Genomic DNA, 25,206 nt, shown 5'->3' with positions numbered 1-25,206 from the left:
GATGTATAAGAAGGTTTTCTTTTTCAGAGAAGTCATGTCTGGACTTGCTTTATAATCCTTTAGGAAAAACATAGATGAGCAAATACGGCAAAATATTAATAATGGGTAAGTCTACATAATGAACCTCTAGAGGATCATTCTATCCTACCTTTAGGAGTGTTTCCATAATTAAAGTTTAAAACATGAGAAGATTTTAAATAAGTATGCAATAAGTCTTGGAATGTGCTTATTCTCCCCATCTTTGCAGCTCTTCTTGGACTTGTAGACCCAAAGAATAGGACTTCGGAGGTCTTACAGGTCAAGCCCCTTATTTTATAAATGGCTAGAAAGATGTAACGGCGTTCCAAGTCACGTGACCGATTAGCTGGAGCCGGGCTGGGGTCTCCAGGAGTCTTGCCAGTGCTGCATCTCCTGTCCCATGCCATTGTCTGCCTCAGTGTGGGGCTAAAAGAGTTATTTTTAAATGTCAGTAAGCGATGATGGAACACTCAGTTCTTTTTTGTTTAATGCAGACATTGCCTATGGGTCACTGAGTTCTCATGTATAAGCAATCTTGATTATACCCTGAAAGTTTTATTCTGTTCAACGTGACAGTGAAGTACATTGAAGTCCTTTAGATCTTAAAATAACCCCTTTGGGGCTTAGCAAGGCATGTGTTAGCTGAGCAGTAAGCATCTGTCATCTATCTTTCATTAATATTAATTACAAGTGGCCGACAACTCAGGGGAACTAAGTCCTGCAGATGAGATGTTCCTAAATTTGACCTTCTTGGCTTTACAGGTATTCAAAGTGGTTCTTTTAAGAAGCCAGTCGAGGCACTTCAATAATCAAAAGGAAAGGAATAAATCTTGAGAACATGCTGTATTGGAGGTGAGTTGCCCAGAAAACCAGGAGAGACACGGCTGCAGGACCCAAGGCACACATTCCGGTATTCTGATGTCCTTTGTCTGCCTGCAGCTCAGGTTACGAGACCCCTCCCACCCATCTGGCCGGTCTCACACGGCCCCTTTCTCTTCTCTCACATCCCAAAGTGGGAAAGTTAGGGATGTGGCAGGGTTGCCAAAGATGGGTTTTGTCTTGTGAGGATTTGAATTGGAACTTTTCTGGGAGTAAGATGACTGCCTCTTGTTCTAACCTCAAGAGCCCCGTGAGTGTGGCTAGACAGGGAAACCAGGAGACAGGGCTCAGGTACACTCACTGAGGTGAGCCAGACTTCGACAGGGCACGGAGCCCTCCCTCTGCTCAGTCTGAAAAGGGGGACCCTGCCGGTGCTGAGTCCAGCAGCAGTGGAAACACAAGCCAGTATCCCTTGAGCTATATCCATAGGAGGCCAGAAGTCTTGAGGAACCAAAGTGACATATACGCAAGGGCAGGGGAATGGGTCCCAAGGGGAAGCCAGGCCTGAGGAAGAGGATAAGCTCCAGGAGGGTGAGAGGCCATGACCCGCTGCTGAGATGGAGCAGGGCCATTTCACCTCACCTGGCGGGAGTCAAGGGAAGCTGGTAATAAAGTTCAGGACTGTCCTCTCTTCGTGTTTTATATTCAAGAGATAATCCTGAGCATGCTTAGGGTTTAAACTGGGCACCCCAGGAGCGGGATTGAAAAACAACCCGGCATTTCCTGCAGAATTCGGTGGCAGGCAGAGACTAGACCAGTCATCTCGGCTACTGCACCTCTCCTGAGTCCACAGCCCCTGGCCCTGCTCTCCTTCTAGGGGAAGCCGAGCACCGGCAGCTCCACAGCCATTCTCTTCATCCCTACATCTTTATTTTGAGTAACTGTAGAAGGCTTGAGAGTTTATAAAGTTCTGCCACAAACAACCAGCATCTCATTTGGGTTCTGCACCCCAAAACGTACTTGCTGCGGATTATTTATCCCCGTGTTTTAGATGGGAAAAATCACTCCTTTGTTTATTCATTCACTCAACAAATACAATTTCAAAGATCTATTAGGCTTCAGACTCTGTGCTGGGACTCAGTGTGGCTCAGAAGGGTTAAGGGACTTGCCCAAAGCCATGGTCAGACAGGCAATGGCCACGCCAGGATCTGAATCCGGTTCTTTCAACTGAGACCTAGAGGGGAAAGCGGCCAGATCTCTTCCTCCGTAACGTGCCTGGCTGGCAGCCTCTGCTCTTCTGCTCTCTGGCCCAGCATTCCAGAAGCAGAGGGGTCCCACTGCCTACCTGCAGACCGACCAGGGTCAAATGGAGTGAGAACATACAGGACAGTAGGAAAGACATGAACAGATCTTTCTGGCCCTCCAGACCTCTCTCCCATCCCACTCGCCATTTCAGCCCTGGGATCCCCACTGCCTTTTACTAGGAAGACCAGAGTTCCAGAAACTCCTGCCTCAAATGCTGGGCAACTCAAGAGCCCCAGGAACAAGGTCTCTGATGTTGGACCCGTTTTCTTTGTTGGATCTCTAGGTATTGACCCTCTGGCTTCCCTCCACAATCTGGAGCACAGAGGGGAGAAAGGAGAAAAATTTATCTCAAGGAGGGCAGGGGGAGCATCAATAAGGAAGGAAAGAGACAGAAGCAATGTCATTAAGATACTGGTTTCTACACACACACACACACACACACGCACACACACGCACACAATCTGCCTCAGAAATAACTATCAATAAATAAAAGCAAGTTTTTCAGTGAAAGCTACCAGCACTGGTAAGTTCCACTAATGAACAACTTCCCAAGACGTTCTTTGGTTTCCTCCTTTGTCTTTTTTTTTTTTTTTTTAATAATTGATTGATTGACTGATTTGGTGCTAGAAGGTTTGAAGAACAGAAAGGAGAAACTGCTAGGGGAAGGGATTGAAAAAGATAAGCGGTTAAACAAGCGGCTGGTGAAAAGGTACACAATGCCATGTGTACGTTTCTTCTCCATTTTAATCTAATGCACATTCGTCTCCGCCCCCGTGCGAATCAACAGCTGCCGAGCGCCTCCCCAGCACTGAGGGCAGAGGTGCCAAGAACTTGGTTCATGCTCTCATTGAAGCCATATAGCTATGAGGAGGTAGATGTTAGTATTCTAGTTTTACAGATAAGGAAATTGAGGCTCAAGTTATTCACTAACTCACCTGATGTCACGAGACAAAGCAACTGATCAGAGTTTCAAACCCAGGTCTGTCTCTCCAAGACCTGGGTTTTTTCCACTACTCCCCACTGCCTCCCTGCCCGCACTGTTCTCTCCGTCTCCACAGCAAATTCACAGATGTGTCATTGACGGGAGAAGGTAAGAAAACACTGCTCTGGGCAGAGTCTCCAGGGGCTCAGCACAGTTAGCTCCTTTCTCTCCTGCTATTATGGTGTAAACAGTGCTGGTTCCACCACCACCTCCCCGTTCTAACCCCTGCCTTTGTCATTTGTCCTGCGGCCTAACTGCTTCCATCTTCACCCTATCCCCAGCACCCCAGGACCTCAGCTTCCAAAAATCTCAGCCAGAACATTATTTTACAAGGGCACTCGCCAACCTTGAAAGGCAAGGTACCCAGAGGCAAAGAAATAAAATTATTGTGGTTGAACAGCACGAGAGTGCAGCGCCATCTAGTGGTGCTGGGGCCAATGGTCCCAGGCGGTGACATTTTCAAACAATCAATATCTCATCATTAACCATAATCACAACGTGATGTTTACTTTTGGAGAAATGGTCAGTAGCGAGGGATGCACATGCACTTTTCTGCATGTTTCAGAGGTCTGCGATCCTAAATGCCACAATGACTATTAAACAGTGTCCTGCCCATGAGCAAACAGGAGGGAGAAGGGATTGATTGTATATCTTTTTCATCTAAGCTGCTCACCAAAAACAAAGCATCTGTGGAAGCCACTGACCTTTCACTAACTGCTGGAAGGAAAATGCTTGATAAATAATAAAGAGACCACTACTGGATGTTGCTTAGAACCATCTTTTAATTAAAAGAACTGAGCCACTAGAAGGTCAGGTGACTGACATTTAAGTTCCAGTCCAAGAAAAGCATCCATCGGGGGCAAAACTAGACTCAAAATGTAATTTCATTGTCAGCTAGAATTCAACAAAAATCCTCTCTCTGTAATCTGCACAGATGGAGGGAGGCCAGTGGCAGCAACATTTTACAGGGGACATAACACTTAACTTCCTGCCTCCTTTGCCTTCCCCTAGCAACCTTCTCATTTTCGTGCTGCAGCAATAACCACTTGTCTGGCTCAGCATCTCCACAGAAACTGTTCCAGTACTGGAATCATCCAATCAGAGACCTGCCTACCACACTGAGCGCTACCCTAGGAGTGACATGAAAGCCATTTCCTGTCTTTTCCACAGGAGAGCAGGTGCCCTTCCTCCACCAGCCAAGGTGACCTCCACCAAGTTGCTCACTGAACCTGCTCAGGCATCCATCTCACTGAGTACCGTCAAAGACCCAAAACACATGACTAACCCGGCCAGCCAGTCCTCCACCTTTTGGCTGTTCTGGAATAGCGCTCAGGAACATAGAAACCAGAAACAAAAGAATAACATCACCATCCCCACACATACCCACCCAACTCACCTTCCCTCGTTCCTAGCTCCTCAGTCCTCTGGCTGAGGCCAGCTTGCTTACACTGTTGGAGCCGTGTCATATACCCTAGCTCCTATGTAGTCAGGAAAACGGCCAGCTCAGTTCTGAGTCAGGCTTGGTCATAGCTGAGAGCCAAGAAGGATGGATGAGGCCGCACAATTCTGGTGTGCCTTGTCTGGATTCCCAAGACAAGAGGCAGGTACCAGTGCTAGCCTCAGAGAAAATCTTATCATCCCACTGGAATGACTCTGTTTAAAAAAAAGAATCCATTGAACATTTTTAAGTGGCGAGCCATCATTTATTTAGAGAATCATTTTAACAAAATTAAGAATTGCTTGGAGGCACAGATTTTCTGTAATACCACTTTCATTATCCAAGAACACAACACTAAATATTATACAAAATTACAAGAAGAAGTGGGCTTGCCTTTTAAGGGCACATGATTAAGGATCAGGTCTACCCAACAAAAGCAAAGGAAGAATGCTATGAAATCTGGTGAATCCAACCACTTATGGGCCTCGCGATTTAGGTGTTGGAAGATGTAAGACCTGTTTTCCTTTGCCGACTTTCTTGTTCCTCCTGTCCTTTAACTGAGAGCATTCACCTGGCTCAGCCCCCAACGTCTGGGTCTCTCCACACTCCCCTGGGAAAGCTCGGTCAGTCTCCTGGTTCCAACGCTTACCCTGTGCTAGAGATTCCCTCCCCTTCTCCCAGACAGCTAAACTGTCTCTCTGTCTGCCACTTGGACGTTGCACCATCACCTCTCAGTATGTTAAAAACCGAAGCTCTCGTCCCCACCTTGCTGCTGTTAGAGAAGCTCCTATTGTTCTGGTCACTTGGGTTTGTCATCTTGGAACCTCTGCCTCCAACTGGAATGGCTGCTGAGAGACCAAAGTCTCTCCAACATGTCTCCTCTTCCCTCTCTCCTTCCCACTCCCCCAACCATCATCTTTGTATCACATCGGGCAAATCTTCCTGCGACCTGACCCTGCTTTCATGATTTACTTCCCTGCTCAAACTTTCTTACACCCAGCTGAACTAGTGTAGTTACTGGGGCTACCACGATCAGACCCCATCCTATTGAAATCTGTTCCACTACTACTTAAGAGTAATAAAAGCTCCTGTCGCATACACCACAAGTGAGCTTTGCATTATCTCAATTCTCACAGGACTAAATGGAAGCCCCAGAGGAAAACATTATCCCTATGTTGTAGTCTGAGACTGTGACAGGCATGAGGCCACACCAGCAAACACTGGAGTAACCAGAACTAGAATCCAGATCTTTAGGCCTGTCTTATGCAAACTTCACTGTAACCTGGACACGTGCCTTCCTCTGTGACTTCCTCGGCTTCAGCTCAGCAAACCCACATGGCGGGTCTAGTCCTGAAAGGCTGCTTAATGCTTCAGTGGAGATAAATAAGAATTTCTGTCCTTGTTTACACTCTGAAGTGGGAGAGGACAGTTACCTCTCCAGAATGGAAGACCAGGGTAAATCAGGCAGGAGCACTAACAGGGGACCAGGTGTGCCAACTGCACGCAGTGAAGTGCGTGAGTGCAGTCTGGAAGCAGCTTGAGAAGGGCTTTGAGGCTTGAACATTAGGTAAACGTCCAGCAGAGTCTCTATGGAGGATAACATCAGAATTGAAGATGAGCTATTCCTTGACCCAGCAATACCACTGCTAGGAATACACCCCACAGCTACACCAGCCTATTTGCAACACAAGAAAATATAGAATAAAACACTTTTGTCAGCTGGGCGCTGATTAAATCACTGTGTGTCCACACAAAGGATCTCTGAGACATATTAAGTGGGAAAACAAGGTACAGAACAGTATATATAGTGTCCCCATACATATGCCCAGAATATGTCTGGAAAGGAAATGGTGATAGTGGTGGCCTCCTGGGAGGGAAAATGGTGGCTGGGGGGCCGGGGGAGAAGGGAGACTGGCTTTTCACCTTTATATTATGAACCATGTGCATTTATACATTTTTTTAAGAATTATGCAACAAATAGCTTTTTAAAAATCTCTTCATCACTATGACAAAGAAACTGCCTCAGAAACACACAGTTTAGAGAGGTAGTAAGTGACCCCAATTGTGCCTCTGAGAACAGAACTGTCTCCTCTACCTGCTTAAATCCTCCTCCAAATACTGTACTGGCCCAGCATTTGGAACCTAACGGCTGCCTAATATTGTTGAATGGGTGAAATTTACTTCCCCATCTAAAAGTAAAGCAGTCCCCAAAAAAGAGAAATTGTTTAAAACAGTGGTAAATGGGGGTGGGGGGGAGAGAGAAACAGCACAGCTGAGAACTGCTTTTGCCTCTGTACTCACTCACCTACCATTGTGTGAGCACCCATGGGAAGGGGCACAGAGGTGTACAGGCTGTGAGATGTGTGCCCCACCCTTAGTCTACCAGGAGACGGAAGAGACTGTACACAAAGAACATAGGGTAGAAGGGCTACACGAGTTTTAAAATAAGGGATATTTTATTTACTTAATAAAAACTACAGAAATAAAGAAAGCAGGACAGTCAGCAAGGACAGTCAATAAGCACACCTGGACACCAGGAAGGCAGGTGGATGCGGATGGAAAGCCATCATCTAAACTAGCTGGCCCTCTCTTGGCAATAGTTACCTACAGAGATGTCATCCCGATTCAGTCTTTAGCTGGATGTAATTATTTATTCAACAAATCTTTACTGAGCAGCTTACTATGTGCAGGCCTATGCTGTCTCTAGCACATTCAGTTCATATAGTTTTGACCTTTGGCTGTCATCAATGATGGGTCCCCACTCTTGCCGCAAAGCACACTTCATTTTGGCCTCTCAAGTTGAAGATCAATATTCTACAGCAAAAAGTACAAAGATTATTTGCAGACAGAAACAGCGGACGAAGGGTCACATTACATGTGCAAGTGAAAGTCTGGTGGATCCAGAGAAGAGAAACATACCAGAGAACCAAGTGTAACCAGCCCACGTGTTAACACCAAAAGCCAAGCAAACCTCCTCAGCATGAGTCTCATTCAAACAATACTTACAAAGGTTTCCTCATGCTATTTACAATTTTAAAGTAAATTTACTTTATAAGCAGCTAGGGAATTCTTTATTTAATACCACCCTAACATCAAAGTTCACAGAACTGCTTCTTTCAAACCATGATACTGAGCTTTATGACAACCTAGGAATCAGAACTAAAAGAAGGCAAACATAATGCCTTAGAGATTCAGAAACATTTACACAGCTCAGCTGTTAAAAACAGTTCAATATTCATCTAGTGAATACAGTTTGGATGTCAGGATACATGGTATACAAGCTCTTCAGGGAGGTGAGAGACCTTTCGACTGTTCTTCAGGTGCCTCCGAATGCTGGTCCTGTGGAACTCCTTTCAGAGGCTGTTTTTTTTCCAACACAGTTTGGGGTTTGACACCCGTGGGTTCAGATTTCCAGGAAACGTGACTACCTTCCTGTTGCTTAGAAAACCAGACAAAAAAAGTACGTCACACAGATGCTATCATTTTCACTCAAGTAATTGGCTGAGGCTATCTGACTTAGACACATTCTATCACTGAGTCAAAAACTTAACATTAGTATTTCAGGTCAAATTCTGTTATAACAAACAATAAACATGATAAGAATCTCCATAAAAGCACAATTTCAAAAGCCCTAATGACAATCCACTTGTTCCAAGTCTCAAGTCATTACCACAAAATTCCAGTATATTCCATCTAAGACTATTTGACCTAGAGTTTAGGAACTAAGCCAAGGTTGTGAAAAGAAAACCAAGCTTTCCTTTCACCTCTAACAAACAGACAACTAATCCTAATAAATAAAATACTATTTAATAAAATACTCACAGCTCTTGCTTCTCCTACTCGTCTTAAAATGACACCTTCTGCCAATAAAGCCTTCCCTGTTTCCACAAATAACTTCTCTTCATCTGTTTCTCCAAGTTTCTGTAGCTCAATGTACTTCTCCACAAACCTGGAATTCCAAGGAGTCACATCTTAGGTGTATATACCGAGAGGTGTCAAGACATGGTATTACACAGTAGCAAGCATTCCTTTAACAGATCTTTCCATAGGAACAGTTTTTCCCCCCCTCAAATGGAATTCAACAAAACTCCTCAAACTGATAACTAAATCCTTTAAAAGACAAAAAAAAAAGTCACCCAGGACTTATAACATGGCTCACCGTTGACAGGTAGACTTAAAGTTTGGATTGAACAGATCAAAAGCTTTTTGACCAGATCCATAGGCTGAATAAAATTTCCTGGGAAATACAAACAACACAATGTAAATCTCCAATTATACATCATCGCCAAGAACAGAATAAAGAATAACTGCTAGGCCCTGAGGAAACATGTATAACATGACCTACATAGCCTGGGCCTAACAGTTTTCATTTTTGTTTTTAAATAAGTAATGCACGCACATGGTAAATACATCAAATGTTACACAAAGGTATCCAGGGAAAAGTAACATTCCTCCTCACGCTGTACCCCAACCCCCCCAGTCCCCATCCCAGGAAGTAATCCTAACTAGTTTCCTATGTATCCCCAGGAAAATTCTAATATACAAGCATATATGCATCTATCATTCCCTGTCTCCAGCCACACTGTTTAACCCCAAGCAAGGATAGTAAACACTATTCTGCACCTTGCCTTTTTTACTTAATATTTCTTAGGAATCATTTAAAACCAGCAGTGCATGTACTTTGTTTCCAGTCTCTTGCTACTCTTGACAGCGCTGCAATGATTGCCTTTAATTTCTACTGGACTGTACAAATAAAGCTGTGGAATAAATTCATAAAAGTGGTATTATTGGGACAAGGTATCTATATTTGTAATTTGGCCTTCCAAATTGCCAAAATGCTTTCTGCAGCAGCTGTGCCAATTTACACTCACACCAGTAATGTATGAGTGCCTACTTCCCCATACCCTGACCAAATTATATTTTCCAACTTTTTGATCTTTGTCAATTTGATAGGTGAAAAATCATAATCACAGTAGTTGTGCTTTTCTTATGAAACAAACTGAACATCTGACCACGTCTGAAAGAAAACTGAATATCCTTTTCTCTGACCTGTCCATGTTCTTTGCCAATTTTCCCACTTGGTCTTTTTCTTACTGACTTATAAGCAAACTTTATAACAGTGTAAATAGCTCTTTGTCATATGTGTTGCAAATGTTTCCCCCAGTATATTAGCTAACTTTTGATTTTGCTTACGGTAATTTTTTTGCACAGAAAACTTTGATGTTTTCACTTATGGCTCCTGGGATTTATGTCATCCTTAGAAAGGCCTTCCTCAGACTATTTAAAAAATTCTCTCATGTCTTCTTCTAGTACTTTTATGATTTCACTATTTCCATTTAGGTTTTGATACATCTGAAATTTAGTTTGTTGTTATAAGTTCTTAAAAATATAAAATACACCAAAAAAAGCAACAATGATTCAAAAAACAATTAAAACACAAGGTGTTATTATTTTGGCATTAATAGTAATAAAAGAAAGAGCTATAAAACATTCCACATTGTCTAATGACCTATCACCCAGTTCCAAATGCTATCCACACTGGAGTACAAATGATCTTAATGTAGAAATGAACCTGGAAAGCATCCTGACCAAGTGCATCCAATGGACTTGGGCAGAAAAGTGCTGAAGAAGTATTTAATGCTTCAAAAATCTTGCGTCCAACCCTGAAAAGTTTCAAGTAGAGTAAGACCATACTTGTTCTACCTCAAAGGAGTGTTGTGAAAAAGAAAAAAAAGATTCCTCAAATGAAAGGTGCCTGAACCTCAACAGAGAACATAATTAATTTATAAATTCTGCTTTCTTACATCCAGGAAGAGGGGTAAGGATAAGGGATGTGTATTAACGTCAATTAAGCACAAACTTTGACCTTAACATTTAAGAGAAAAGAAACCGTATAAATTCTAGATACTGAACACTAAGCAACATCAGTATTTGAGGGAAAGGGCTTAGTCAGTGAACTCCCAGTGAGCTGATGTCCTTAAGCCCCAGAGTCCTCATGACTAAAATGGAGAGGATACCGACGTTGCAGGTTAGAGTTAAGGCCTAAAAGAGATAATGTTTGTTAGGGCTTAGCATCGTGCCTGCTGAAAAACAGACACACAGAAACAGGTAGCTATAATTGCAATGACCAGTCAATTACTGGGCTCCAGATTTCTACACTTGATCTTAGCCAAAAGGCCGAGAAGCGATGGGCTCCAGATTTCTCAGAACTTCTATCTCCCTCACACGGTGGAGTGCACTGATTCCCTAATTTGGCGAGATTTACCAGATCTTCTCTGCAGGGCAAGCCCCAACTCAATTCCTATGTTACCCAACCGCTAGTTAAACCTTTCCTTCTGCAGCTCTGCTGCCTCCTGTCCACCATGTGGGCTTCGCACTCACGCTCTAATTAGATCCTCATGGTAGAAAATGTCCTGCACCGGAGCTTTGGCTTTGCCATACCGCAGGCGGGCCCTTCGGAAGACCGGCTCCCTCAGCGGGGGAAAGGCGTTATATATGTCAAACCAGAGGGGCTTCTCCTTCAGAACCCCAGCCCGAATCAGGTCCCGCGTCCTTAAGGAAGGAAAAGAAGGAAAGGCAGTTACACCAGCTTGTCTAAGCCCCTGATTCAGTCCAGCCACAGCTGGGACATCAACGGGATCACGGAATCCGCAAGACAGAACCGGAAGGAGGGCAGAACAGGGGTGTTTCCCACCCACAATGAGTGATTTTCATATTCATAACCAACCTAACAATGCTCAGCGCTTAAGTCCTTCTATCTTCTTATATGCATCCCACCCCTCCTCCCGGCCTCCGCCCCATCAAGGAAAACGCAAAGACGGACCAGCCCAGCCATTCGCTGCTTCCTCCTTTCCTCTTCCTAGAGACCTCCAGTCGAGGAGGGGGAGAGCTGCAATCTTGAACGTGAATAAGTTCAAGGAGTGAAGTCAAGCACAGCTCTTCAGTAGCAGGAGAAAGCACATGAGAGCCTTCCCGGCTCAGACACTGCACCCTGGAGAAAGTCTCACCCCGCTCACACCCACCCAAGAAAGGGCGTGCCTTGCTGAGAGGCCCCTCCCGGGCGGAGCATCCTCAGCGCACCCCGGCTCCGAGTACTCACCGCGAGAAAATGCTGCCCACGGTTTCCAGCCGGGTGCCCGCCATGGCGAGCGCCTCCGACCCAGCACAGTTACTGGCTACAGGAACCGGAAGCGCCAGCGGCAGGCACAGGGGGAGTAAGTTGCTAGCCGAGCCGAGGATCTCGGTGCTTACACCACAGCCCCGAAGGGAAAGCGGAGCCAGGCAGAAGCAAAGGATGGGCCGAACTGGCGCGCTCCTCGGCCGCTGGCCAGGTTCAGACCGGAACAATCGATAGCCGAGCCGAAAAGGAGGGAGCGAAAGCCCGGCAGAAGCAATACATGACCGATGTAGGAGAGGGATTTATTATGCTGGTTGCTTTACCCTTTCTGGCTTCACTGAGCCAACTCCTCGAGAAGGTGGGGCGGCGCGGAGGACAGATGACGGGGAGCGAAGAGGGAGGCGCAGCCCACGTCCTGGGGGAGCCAGCCCGGAGGTCATCAGCACTAGGCCCCGACTGCGCCTACTCGTTGTTGGAGCCACAGACTACGCAGAAGGAAACCGAGGCCTGGGGAGGAGCAGGCAGACACTTGCCCAGGGTCACAGCGCTCCCCACTAAACCCTTGGGCCCTGGAGCTCCATCTGCATACGCTCTAATAGGGGTGCTGCAGGACACTAGTATTTTCTCCCCGGGAGGCGTCGCTGGCTAGCTCCTCCTTGGAACTTGAAAAGTGAAAGTGCCCGGAATAAATTCCGAGAAAGGAAACCCAAAAATCTGGGGAAAGTAACCTCTCAGGGCTACCTTTTGGCCCAACAATCATACCTCGGATAGAGTATCCCCATAGACATTAAAGCACGATTTCGTGAGGATATTTGTGCAAGGATAATCATTGCAGCATTGTTTGTAGTGGCCAAAAAAAATAATAATGTCTAATGGCAAATGGCTGGAAAAGTATGGTTCACATATTCTACAGAACCCTATGCAGCTATTAAAGTAAACGGGTTAGATGCATATGAATGCCCGTTACTTATAGTTAAATGAAAAAGGATGTTGCAGAGAAATGCCTTTAATGGTATCCTAACCTGTTAAAAAAGAAAACAATTTACAGTGTATGCATTTGTGTTTGTATGAGGATACAAACTTGTGGAAGGACACACCAGGTTGTGAACATTGGTTATCTCCAGTGAAATCGCAGGAGGGGAAGGGAGAATTATTTATCCCTCAAGAGTTTAACCTATAAAGAGTTTGTATTTATATTTGAACTTTTTGATCCAGTGTTTTGAATCACATGCACACAAAATGTCTCCCAGGAGCCCATTATCTTTGTCAGCAAGAAAGCGTGCCAAATCATCCAAGAGTTCTCCTGCTCTGTGGGAGGCTGGTGAGGAGGAGGAAAGGAATGTGTGATGAGCAGTTACTGCTTGTTTGTGTTAGCTCACTCAATCCACACACCTACCTACAAGGTAGCTATTATTATCTTCTTTGTAGATTAGAAAGTGAAGCCCCAGGGGCTTAAGTAACTTGTCTGATAGGTAACTGACAGAGCCAGGCTTTCAGCCTAGCCTGGGCCCTTTCCAGAACCCCACAGTGCCTCCATAGCTCTGCTTCAAGCTGGAGACCATGGAAGGAATAGGTCAGGCAAAACTGACCCCAGGAGAAAGGGACAGGGTGATTTGAGGCCCAGGGCTAAACTGATAGGTGGGTGTCACTGCTGCCTCAGGGCCCTCTGGAAAAGGGAAGAGAGAGAGACCAAGTGTGTGGAGGCTCCAATCTCCTAGTGCTAGAATGGTCTACAAGACTTTGCTCTAGGAGAGCAAACACACTTCCAGCTAAATATAGTCTTCCCAGACCTCATAACAAGTTTCTAATTCTGTCCAAGTCAGAGCTAGTTGCCAACACAGACCACAGACACACTTCCCTTCTCCCACTCCGGCCTGTCCCAATAGGCCACTGCAGTTACCTCTGCTAAAGAATTAGAAGGGTTTATTCCAAGTTCAGGGAGGGGAGCCAAAGACCCAAACCCTCACTGGGGGTGGGGGGGAGGAATTTCAAGGCAGGAATTTTCTCCCTAGATCTTTTTGGGGAAGTCCCTTCTCTTCTGGCCTTTAAAGTTTCCCCTCCAGTATCATAGCTAATGCTTTTGTGACTTGAGAGAGCAGAAAGTTGGTGGGTAGCGTAGGGGGACATGGAAATGTGGAAACAAGATGGACTGGAAAACTTCTGAGCCTACAACAGGAAGTGCACACCCCAGGGGGTGTTCATTCACAATATAGGAGGAAGCTGTTGGGCAGCTGAGGGCAGGTAGTAGAGGCTTGCTTTCTTCTCACCACAGCCTGTCAAGGTTGCAAGGAGCTGATATACTCATGCCATGCACTGCACCAGGGACCTGGATTATCTCATTCAATTGTTCAACCACCTGACGTAATGTCCTGTCAATCTTACAGATGAGGAAATAGAGCTTGTGAATTCTCCAAAAGGCCATATTCCTTCCATGATGCCACTTGGCCCCACTGTAGTCCCACCGCGTTACACTGTAGATGTGCCCACTAATCGTGTCGTCTTGGGCAAGTTACATCACTTTTTAAGCCTGTGTTTTCCCATATGTTAAAATGTGGGTGGCAATACCCACTCTCTCTGCATGGCTTGTGCAAGAGTGAAAGTGCTCCTTCTTAAAAAGCACTAATTGGTGCACACAGTGAGCCCTCGTGATTAACAAGTCTGAGGTCTGTTACTGCATCACTATTGCTGTTCTGTCCTGTAAACCACTGATTGCCACCTGGGACGGCAGCATTTTGATGATATTTCATAGATTGCCTTATTGTTTTATTTTCTTGTGCAGTGACCCATTTACCCCACAAACATGTAAGCATCTATCTGACCCTGTGCTGAGTCCTGAAGAAGTTGACTATCCAGTGGGGGAGACAGAGAAGCAATTCATAATTGATGAGTTATGTGCTGAATAGCTTGTTAATTGTATTCGTTTGCTAGGGCAGCAATAACAAACTGCTACCAACTGGGTGGCTGAAACAACAGAAATTTATTTGCTCACAATTCTGGAAGGTAGAAGTCTGAGATCAAGATGTTGGCAGGGTCGGTTTCTTTTGAGGCCTCTCTCGTTGACTTGGAGAAAGCTGTCTTCTCGTGTCTTCACATGACCTTCCTTCTGTATGTGTCTGTGTCCTCTTCTTCTGACACCAGTCACCATGGATTCGGGCTTAACCTAATGGCTTCATTTTCACTTAAAAACTCTTTAAAGACTCTATCGCCAAACACAGTCACACCCTGAGGTACTGGGGGTTAGGACTTCAACATATGAATTTTGGAGGGACGTCGTTCAGCCTGTAACATTGATTGATAAATGTTTGTGCTGAATAGCTTCCGTTTGCCCATCCAGTTTTACATGTACTCTGTACCCTTCCTCACTCTGCTCTGTGCCCCAGGAGGCTGACTTATATGGACTGACTTATATGGACTTATATGGACTGCACCCCCAGCCCCTTGCCCTCTGCTTCTAGTTGAGTTCTAGTTGGTACTGCCAATGGGTGGCATTGGCAGGGAACTCCCAGGAAGGAGGGGAGTGAAGTCAGTCTCTGTTCCCCTGGCTCCCTGCCTGCACAGTCCTGGAGCATAGTCTTAGCTCTCTCACCAGGTTCCAGTTCCGGTTCCTTCCCTTGCCCCTTCAGGCTTAGACACAGCAAACTGTGCCCCTCTATCACTAGCCTTGGGGTCGAGGCTATCTTTCGTGGCTTCCCTACACTCTGCCCACATATTCATAAATAGTGCCCTTATTTAAATAGTGCCCAGGAGCTTGTCAGACAAAAAGAGGAAAAGCATCCCCAATAGCAGAACAGCTGTTTTATGTACAAATCCCGCAATATTGATGAAGTCATCAATACTGCTACTCACCTTTGGCACGGAGCCAGGATCGGGGGAAATCAGCTGTTGCTTTCAAAGAGGAGGAAAGCAGTGGTACACATTCAATGCACAGCCCAAGGAGCAAGAGGACAAAGGGCAAGGAGGGAGGTGCTGAGGGCGGTGTGAGGACCACCTCTCACCCCAGACTGGATGAATGCGCCCCCAGGACCTGCTCCCTCCCTCCCTAAGCTTATCTCTCTCACAACTTGGTGGTGTAACTCTGTGTACTTGTCTGAGTCTGTCTAACTGCACCTCTCCGAGGACAGGAACCAGGGCACTTATATCTACCTGCCACACCCAGCTTGGCGCTTGGCCCAGAGCTGTCTCTTAGAAGGAGTTTTCTAGTGAGCAGCATAGATGAATAAAGCCAATTTAGGACAAATGAGAACGCAGCCATCTCAGCCCTCCTTTGCTGCCTGCTCACATCCAGCCCTCCTTCCTGGAGGCCTTCCCCAGATATATCCCTAGGGAGAAAGCTGTGGTTGAATGGAAATAACCTTCCACCTCACCATGCACCTGGTTGTTGTCAGTTCTGGCTGTCCTCGGTGCCTCCTGATGGATAGATTTATTTTACAAATCTCTGGGCCTCAACTTTGTAATCTGTAAAATGGACATATTTATAGCACCCACCATATAGCTTTGTTGTGAGAAATCAGCGAGTTAATACCTGCAGAGTACTTAGAACAGTGCCTGCTGTATAGTAACAGCTCAATAAATAGGAGTGATGATGATAATGATTTCTGACCATTCCATGCTTAAGAGCAATAAATCACAATTTATTCAATCACACCTACAATTAAATCACAACTAACAATTTGCATGGCTGCCCATTCATTTCTTCAGCAGACAGCAGCTCTGCCCCCAAGGAGAATCAAGTTCAGGCAGAGGAGAGAAAAGCACTTTATGCCTACACCTGCCCTGAGAGGTCTGTATCACTCTGGTTCTTTATGTAGCCAAGGAAACAGGAGCCAGCTGGGCCTGGAGCAACATTCTAGCCTTTTATTATTGGAATCACTCTGTGGAGTTTTCCCAGTAGTGGATGAGACCCTTGAAGGCAGACATTTCAGGGCTGGTATGGCCCTTCTTTTCTTGTGGAAGAAGACACAGCAACTCAATCTTTAATGTGGGCCTGAACCTCTTGGGTTTGTTGGAAAATGCAGATTCTGACTCAGTAGGTCTGGAATGAGGCCTGAAACTCTGCATTTCTAACGAACTTCCCGGTTGATGCAACGGGGAAAATATCCACAGACCACACTTTGAGTAGCAAGGTGATAGCAAGGCAGGCTTGTGCTGTTTGTACTGAGCTTCACAGCTCCTCACTTCAGAGTCCCTGGAACAATCCTCGTGACCTGATAGGGAATTGTGATTCTTTACTCTCTAGAAACGACAGGCAGGGTAAATGCTCGTTTTGAGGGGCCTGAAGTTTATATAATCTTACTGGCCCTTTTAAGAAAAAAAAGTTCAAAAATATCTTTGTTTTGTAAATTTTATGAAACATAAGACCATGTGAGTAAATTCCCCACCCCCCACCCCCCCCCCAGGCCAAACAGGTGCTCCTTTCTCTCTTCTGGGAAAATGGGATTCGGCCTCTCAGTGGCTGACGACTGCCACTTCTGGAGATAACCACCAGGTGGCAGTAGATTTCCACAGCCCCCTTCAACTTTCTGCCCCACGGGACTCAGGTCCAGAAATTTCCAAATCTTTCTCCAGCTGGCCCAGCCAGCTAATCCAACAAATTAATCTATGCTGTGATAATGGGCAAAAGGAGTTCATGTGCTTCTCTCTCAGTAGCATATTTGCTGTTTAATGGAAATACTAAGAGATTGTTTTTAAAACCAGATAAAGAATGCTAATAGGTGAGTTCCAAGCACGCTGTGGAGATGTTTTTTAGCAGGTGGCCCTTTCTGTGCGCCACAAATTGCATCTATGCAGGGGTTCTGGGTCTTACCACCTGTTTCCCCCACCCCAATATATAACTTAGTGTTTAGGCACCAGTTCTAGAATTCAACTGCCTGGGTTCAAATCCAGGCACTACCACTTACTAAGGGTGATGTTGAGTAAGGACCTTAACATCTCTGTGCCTCAGTTTACTGATATGTGAAATGGAAGTAACAATACTGATTTCACATGTTAGTTGTGGGAATTAGGTAAAATAACATATTTAAAGCACCCCAGAAAAGTGACTAGCGTATAGTAAGCACTCATAAGCAGCTGCCATCTTTATCATCCCATACCTTGCCTGCCTTCTTCAAACCAAGTTCTCCTCCTGTCTTTCCTCTAACCTCAATCCCCTATCAAGTGACTCAGAGAAGAAAGGGATGGAGGGTTGAGACCCAGTGTGGTAATAACCAGGCCAGTTCTTCTGGACACAGCATTCTCCAGACCCATGACCTCCTGTCAAGTTTGGGCTGAGCCCTGGGAACAGCAAAGCATACCAAAGGGGGAGGGGCAGTGGCTGGACCAGACTCCAGATAGCCCGGCTCAGCATTTTTGCAGGAGATAGTGATAAATCTGTATCACCGGATAGATACCAAGAGCCCAGGATCTGCAGATGAGCATGGTGTGTGGAGGTGGATGGCTAGGGTAGTCATCTGGCTTGGCCCAACCCCTTCCTGGGTCCTATACACGCTGTTCAGGAGGGAGGGACTCATCATGGAGCAGGGGCTTCATCTGCTGCACTGCTGAACCTGTCTTTCTTTGCCTTCTCTCCCCACGCCCTCCTCTCCGGTTCCAGTGACCATTAGTCTCATCTATCCTACTAGGCAAAATGGTGAATGCTCCTCAAACTTTGCTGCATGTATAGAATCACCTAAGGAGCTTTTTCACAAGCTGATTCCCAGGCTAAATCCCAAACCAATTAAACCAGAATCTCTGGGAATGGGACCCAAGTATCAGAGATGATTCCAGTGTACAGCAGTTTGAGAAAGTGTTCTAGAGTAGTGTTTCTCAAGTCTTAATGTGCATACAAGTCATCTAACAAGTTCCCGGATGATACAGTTGCTGCTGGTCCACAGACTAACTTGTGAGTAGCAAGGTTGTGGTTCTCACACTTGAGCATGTATCAGAACCCTCTGAAGGGCTTGTTAAAATACACGCCAGGTTCTGATTCAGGAGATGGGGAGTGGGGCCTGGTAACATGCATTTCGAACAAGATCCCAGGTGATCAGTGCTGCTGTTCACAGAGCACAATTTGAGCAGCGGGGGGTGGAGGATGGGACACAGGTTTTGGAGTTAGGCAGCCCTGGGCCCTGTTTTCTGGCTTCACACCTCTGTGATCTCGGATAAGTTACTTAACCTTTCTGAAGTGTTATTCCGTCATCTGTAACGTGGCCATTATTGAGCAAGAGTAATTGGGCTAACAGACGGCTTCATGTGCTGGTCCGCAAACGTGACTTACCAGAGGAAACTGTAAAAGAAACCATCCCATGGTGGTTGACTTCATTGGTCTGGGTACTTACTGAGCATTGGGATTTTCTTTAAGCTACTCAGGGGATTCTTCTGGGTGGCCAGTACGATGTACTGGCCTGGCACCATGGCTCCCAAACTTGAGTGTACATCAGAATCACAGGTTGCTGGGCTGCACTCCCAGAGTTTCTGACAGTCCGTCTAGGGTGGGGCTGAGACTTGGCATTTCTAACAAGGTGCTGGTGCTTTGCTCTGGGGATTATACTGGTCCACGGGTGTCAGGAAAGAACATACAGAGTGGGGGCTAGAGGATAATCTTAGTTTGTCTGGGTCCTAACAGCATGTCTGGAATATCCCCCTGCTGTCCCAGGTATGCAAATCTACAAGGCTACCTGGACCTAACTGGGGGTGTGAGGAGAACCTCTTTGTAGGGAAGGCAGGAGGAACCTGAAGGAGACTTGGGCCACTGAGCTCAAACATAGCATCAGGGGAAGAGTGGTGGCCTGGGCCTGGGTGACCTGGAGCTCAGAAACAAAATGTGCAGGTGAAAGCCACAAAGAGACCTTTCAACTCAACACAGGAAGAAGTTTTTAACCTTGAGAACTGCCTTGTGTGGAAAGGGTACCAGCTTCCTCTTTTGGCAGTGGGTTCCCCGGTGTGGGAGGTAATCCAGCTGAGCTGGGGAGTAGGGAAAACTGGAGATATTCGAACTGGAATATCTCTGCGGGCCCTTTGAAGTCTTAGATTGTACATCCCTCTGGCCTCCAGTCTGGCTCTTACGCCACAAGCTTTCTGTTTATTTAGAGAGGTGACCAGCTGGAGCTTTGGCCAGACACTGGCTTTCCCGTTGGTGTTTGGTGTATCAACAAGCGGTTTGCTTTCCCAGGGTAAACAGGAAGGCCTCCACGCTGAGCAAAGCCAGCAGGTCGGCAAGGTGGCAGGGCGGGCAGCAGGTGTCAGCTTGTGAGTATGGTGCAGAGAGGGCTGAGCCCTTGGTGCCACTGACGCTGCGGCTTAATGGGGGCCGGCGAGGCAGGTGGCCCACGGGTGCAACGCGGAGCTTCAGAGACCAAAACCCCGGGAAAAGGGAGAGAAGAGAGAGGGTCCAGCCTAGGCAGCCGGCCACATCAGAGCACCAAGAGAACACCAAGTCTTTATTACAGGAATTTCTATGAAACAGCCCCAAGAAAAAAACCCACACATAGGAGAAAACAAACACTAACAAAGCAACACACAGGGACGTGGGGCTGGGTCTTCCCCGCGGTGCACCGGGTCCTGGCGCAGACAGGAGTCAGGGCCGTCCTCTGACAGCCGGCCCCGCGCGCGCTTCCAAACTTGGTCACACGTGGCTGCGGTAGCGCGTCCCGGCCCCTCCCGTCTGAGTCCGGCCAGGCCCTCCTCTAGCAACGCGAGTAATGATGAGGTGCGATAGCAGAGTCGCCTCTGCAGCGGCCCTGAGCACCCGCCATGCCCTCATTATCTCGGGGTGATTTGAGGCCACCAGGGCCCCGCCAAGGCTTGGCTCCCACTCCCAGCCCCGCGTGGTTGGGCTGGTTCCACATGCCGGGGGAGGGGAGGGGGGACGGGGAGCCAAGCCTGGGGCCGCCCAGGCTTTCAGGGTCTCTCCAGAGAGGTCGGTGTGTTGCCATCATGAGAGTGGGGCCAGGGAGACCAGGCAGTCTCCCTCCCGTTGGCAGTGGTTAGTGCCAGGTAAGGTTTGTAGGACTGGAGTTTTTCTCCTCAGATCATTTACCTACTTGCTCTTGGCAAGGGGCACCCAGCAAGCCCTTCTGCATCAGGCGCTCCCACCCAGGCTGGCAGCCTCTCCACCTTGCTCCTCAGGCCTGTACCTTCTCAAGGGTCATTTCAGAAGCCACCACTGCCCACCCTTGGTGACAGCAGAACTTCTAGTCCAGCTGGGGAATCAGAGCCCCTGTGAGCCCCCACTGTTGGGAGTGCAGGGTCCCATTCAGAACTGGCTTTTTTGCCGTGTCAAAGTGTGGACTACCCCTGTCTCGCCAGAGTCCTCCAGCTCAGGGTGGCCACCCTCCCATCACTGCTGGGGGCCATGCCAACCCCTAACAAAGGCAGCCTGAGGGGCCCAGGCAGGGCAATCAGCAGATACTTCTCTGTGGTGGCCCATCACTCCTCAGAGCGTCCCCCCAAGTGCCTGGGGCTCTCCCACCTGAAGCTCTGTGCAAGGGCTGTGCTGAGGGTCAGCAGCCCTGGGGAAAAGGCTGAGATACAGGAAGTGGTGGGAATAAAGAACTCAAGGTGCCCAGTAGGGAACTGTGGACAAGGGTAGGGGATCCAGCAGGCTCTGTGGCCCAGCAGGGGAGACGGGCAAGGATGGGAGGCATGGGCTCCACATTTAGGCCAAAGGGCCTCAGGGTCATCCTGCCCTTTGCCTGCTTTCTGGGTTTGTTTTTGTTTTTGTTTTTGTTTAAGAAGGGAGGTTGGATCCTGCATTTCCACTCATTGCCCATAGAACATCCTGGCTACAAAAGGGGTTCTGGTTGGCTATCCCCCCACCCCATCCCAGGTCATTCCTCCAATCACAGCACGCAACTTAGTCCGAAGTTCTAAGTCCCATGGAAAGTGGCAGTGGCTGGGCTGGACTGTGGCCGGAGAATCAGTGGGCCTTGGTACTCAAGTACCATCTGTCCGGCTGCAGCTGGGTTCTTCAACTGGGGGCCGGTTTTGCTCTCTGGCTGCCTCTAGTGAGTCAGATCATCTCCAGCAAGGAGGAACTGCTGGCATCTGGCAAGGGAAAGATAGAAGTCTTTTTCAGTGGAGCCCAGTGGTCTTTCATCGCTGGCTCCTAGAGAGATGGTTTTGGGTAGAAGCTACCAAAGAAAGGAGCCCTCTCTTTCCTCCCGGGACTCTCTGTCAGCCTTGGAACTCTGCCTGGACACACATACACACACACACACACACACACACACACACACACACACACACTAGCAGTGCAAGCTCCTAAAATGTTCCAACATGCAGAACAGCAGGGACTCTGGCAGCTGGAGATGGGAGGAGGGGCTGGAATTCTGGTGGAAGCAGCTGTATTGGGAAGGGCTGAGAGGTGGGGAAGTGCCAGCGCATTCTGTGATGCAGTAGTAGTTCAGATGAACCAGACCAAGGGCATCTGTAGCATCAGAAAAGTAAACTGGGGTCAGAACTTGGTGGGTCCCACACACCAGCCTGAGAAGTTCATAAGCCTTTAGTACTCAGAAGAGCCACTCAGAGAGCAAGGGAGAAATGGAACTACAGTGTTTGGTGATGGAGTGAACAGAGTGGAGACAGTGAAGAGACTAGTGGCTGTTAAGCAGGCGATGAGCGTCTACCAGGGCCGTGATGGAAGAAATAAGGAAGAGAAATGAAATGGGGAGGTCAGGTAGACTGTCTGGCCTTCAGTGAGTTGGCAGCCAGGGCTAGAAAGACAATTGTGGGCACAGCTGGGGCTAGAGCAGATTGGGGATACTGACTGAGGTGGAGATTGATTTCAGAGCCAACCGTCCAGAACTAATGCTCAGTGCCAGGAAGAGTTGGGAGTGAGACGACCTCGAAAAGGGTCAAGAGCAGAGCTACCAGGAAAGCTGGGATTGAAGGAGTGGGAGGAACAATGGGAGCCTCCAAAGCACCCAGAGAATAAAGAGTTGAGAAGACGAAAGTCCAGGATTCTGGGGCCACAGGAGCCAAGAGAGGGCCGTTTCAAGAAAGACAATGGGCATGGCATGCAGAAGAGAGCGCCAGAGGACACAGAACAGGAAAAGGCCCTAGACCTGGCAGGGGACCTTCTTGAGTCAGTCTGGGGGTGGCGGAAGGGGCTGCCAGCCTGTCATGGGTGAAGGAGGATGCCAGTTTTTTGCAAGTTGGGTGATGAAAGAAAATATCGAGGACTCTTGGTTTTTACGATGGGGAGGAGGATGTAGACTTAAGGAAGGAGCTGGAAAGGGGAAAACTGGAAGACTCAGGAGAGAAATAAATGATGGGCAAGGTCCTGATGCCAGGGGGAGCTTTAGACGGGACACATTGAGCCTGGGGATCCATGGGAACTAGATGGCAGCAACACTGAGTGGGAGTGGGGGCCTTTCCCTGGGCTGGCTTTATTGGAGCCTTCCGGATTAAGTGGGAAGTGTGGGTGCAGCTCCGTGGGTGAGGAAAGCCTGAGAGAACAGAGGGGTGTGGAAGTGTCTGGTGGAGGATGTATTGGGGAGTCAACCAGAGGTGATGTGAAGGGCAGCCGCTGAGGCTGAGAGGAGAGGGCACTTGTATTATTCCTGGCTGTGTCCCCTGCAGGCTGGTTTACCTCACCTCCATGACAACCATCCTGAGGGAGCAAGTATTTCTCCACAGTCTGAAACGAGGCCATACCTGCCACACCATCAGCTCAAGAAAGCCTTGCAAATGCTGACCCCTGGGACCAGGACAGCAGCTAGGGGAAGGGCAGGCAGGCAGCTTCCTGATGAGGGGAGGGGCTGGAAGAGTGACAGGTGCAACTGAGTCCAGAGGAGGTGTTAACATTCCGTTTTCTCCCCGGGAGTGCACAGGAGGGAAGAGGAAAAGCAGCCTGGGGGCCAGGACTCCAGCCAAAAACAGAGCTGCCTTGAAAAGGGCTGTTTCCTCATCTTGTTGTGGCAGATCCTATACCACCCAACCCAAGCAGCCAATGGGCGAGTTCTGTGCAGGCACTGCCAGGGTGAGGCCACTTCAGTTTTTCTTAAATTAGCCTTTCAGTGTGCTTTACGTGTCCTGGACTGTCTTCTCAACTAGGCTGTAAACTATTCAAAGTCAAAGCTGATTTCTTTCCATTCCCAGCATCTGGCAGAGGCAGGTGTGATGCTCTTTTGTCAAATGCATAAATAACCAAGTGAAAGAAATGCAAAACACGAGTTTCCCTTGCAGAAGACCATGTCCCCTGCCACGATGAGGAAAGAAACCCAGGGCCTGCGCTATCCAATTTCCTGAGCCCAATGCATCTGGACCCCTGGGAAGACACTTGGGACAGGGGCACGGCAGCCCCGGCCTTGGGCAGTCTCTGGGCAGCTGTGGCTTCAGGCCTTACCTCTTATTGTCCTTCCCTTAGGGTTTCCTCCACCTTGAGCACTTCCGGTCGCCTTCCCCGGAAGTCTTCATCTGAAAAGCAGAAGAAAGCTGCTTCATCCTCCACCCTGTAGGGCTTCGCTCAGGCATGTCCCCCAGGCTGGGCAAGAGAACACCCTGTGTCTGCTGGGGCACATGCTGGTCCCTGGGGGGGCAATGTGTGGGTCTGGTAAGGCAGCAGGACACGGTGCAAGGTGAGGACACCTGGCTGCTAGCCTGGCTCCATCACTGAGCTCCAAGACCTTGGACAAGTTCTTCCCTCAGTGTCCTCATCTATAAAGTGGGACAGGGACCAGATGACCTCCAAGGCCCTTCCAGCCCTCGTTTCCGATTGTCTCCTGACCACTGCTGCTCTGAGACATGGGAATCAGGACTGAACGGTGGGCCTGGCAGGGTCTGAAGCAGCGTCTTAGAAGACGCTGGAGACCATGTGGCCTTTGGAGGAGCCTGGATAAATGAATGCTGAATGGCCTCTGGGCCCCGAGACTGAACCTGCACAGACCCTGGTTCTCACGTTGAGGCCCCTCTGCGTCGGTAGGACTGTCTGCCCTCTCACACCCCAGAAAATAGTCACTAGAAGCAGCACCCAGCACTTGGTGCTCCAGATGGAGATCTAGGGGGAGGTGCGGCTGGGGCCCCCTTTCAGGGGGAGAAGGAAGGGAGAAGCAATATGGTCCGAGTGAAAGGACCAATTTCTCTGGGAACCCCTGATGTGTTCCCCACATGGGGCCCACCCATGAAACCCCCAGGCCTTCCTCTTGTAGGGCGACTGATCACAGGCAACTTAGAGCCCCAGCTTCCTAACCCTCTGTGCCTCACCACAGGTGTGGCCCTCCACGTCATCCAGGAGGTTGGCCGTTGATGCAGCAGCCCCCAGCCTGCCCAGCCATTAAGGAAAACTGTCCCAGGGATGGGTGGGCACTGCCACAGTCCTCCCACTCCCTGCCCCTAGCCCTCCACTACCCATTCCAAGCTCAGGAGGCTTCCACCACACCAGCCATATCCCTGCAGCGTTCCCCAGGCCTCTCCCAGCTTCCTTCTCTTGAAGTCAGCTGAGCAGCAAGGCCCTGACTATCACCCAGCTCCCATCCTGGGGACAGAGAAGTGACTTTCTCCCTCTTCCCCTTTGGCTGTTCAGCTTCTAATGTCCTGGGCTCTGATTGACAA

At 48.2% G+C, this 25,206-nt stretch overlaps 2 protein-coding genes and 1 pseudogene across 6 annotated transcripts in view; all 3 read right to left on the bottom strand.

The window, feature by feature from the left end:
• Positions 1-6,999: 6,999 nt before the first annotated feature.
• MRPS23 (mitochondrial ribosomal protein S23) lies at positions 7,000-11,818 on the bottom strand. The gene is made up of 5 exons (XM_088802142.1): positions 11,662-11,818; positions 10,944-11,114; positions 8,722-8,799; positions 8,385-8,511; positions 7,000-8,000 (listed from the first exon to the last, which is right to left on the bottom strand). The coding sequence occupies exons 1-5, from the start codon at positions 11,703-11,705 to the stop codon at positions 7,848-7,850; spliced, it is 573 nt and encodes a 190-aa protein (XP_088658268.1). The 5' UTR covers positions 11,706-11,818; the 3' UTR covers positions 7,000-7,847.
• Positions 10,594-10,751, bottom strand: LOC148756502 (U2 spliceosomal RNA; annotated as a pseudogene).
• Positions 11,819-20,073: 8,255 nt separating the features above from the next.
• CUEDC1 (CUE domain containing 1) overlaps positions 20,074-25,206 on the bottom strand; it is a 75,659-nt gene continuing 70,526 nt past the window's right edge. For 2 of the 5 annotated variants that reach the window (XM_088802137.1, XM_088802139.1), the window contains exons 9-11: positions 24,859-24,917; positions 24,002-24,072; positions 20,074-21,699 (exon numbers count right to left, since the gene is read on the bottom strand). In XM_088802137.1, coding sequence (XP_088658263.1) covers positions 24,005-24,072; positions 24,859-24,917 — 127 coding nt within the window. In that variant the 3' untranslated portion in view covers positions 20,074-21,699; positions 24,002-24,004. Of the gene's footprint in view, positions 21,700-24,001; positions 24,073-24,844; positions 24,918-25,206 lie in introns of all 5 variants that reach the window. The other 3 variants (XM_088802140.1, XM_088802141.1, XM_088802138.1) reach the window with 2 other exon arrangements.

This window comes from Rhinolophus sinicus, chromosome 12 (assembly GCF_057876585.1).
Source record: "Rhinolophus sinicus isolate RSI-liver-muscle chromosome 12, RSI-T2T, whole genome shotgun sequence".
NCBI classification, from domain to species: domain Eukaryota; kingdom Metazoa; phylum Chordata; class Mammalia; order Chiroptera; family Rhinolophidae; genus Rhinolophus; species Rhinolophus sinicus.
Note: the sequence above shows the minus strand (reverse complement) of the source record. Positions and strands in the feature narration are given on the sequence as shown.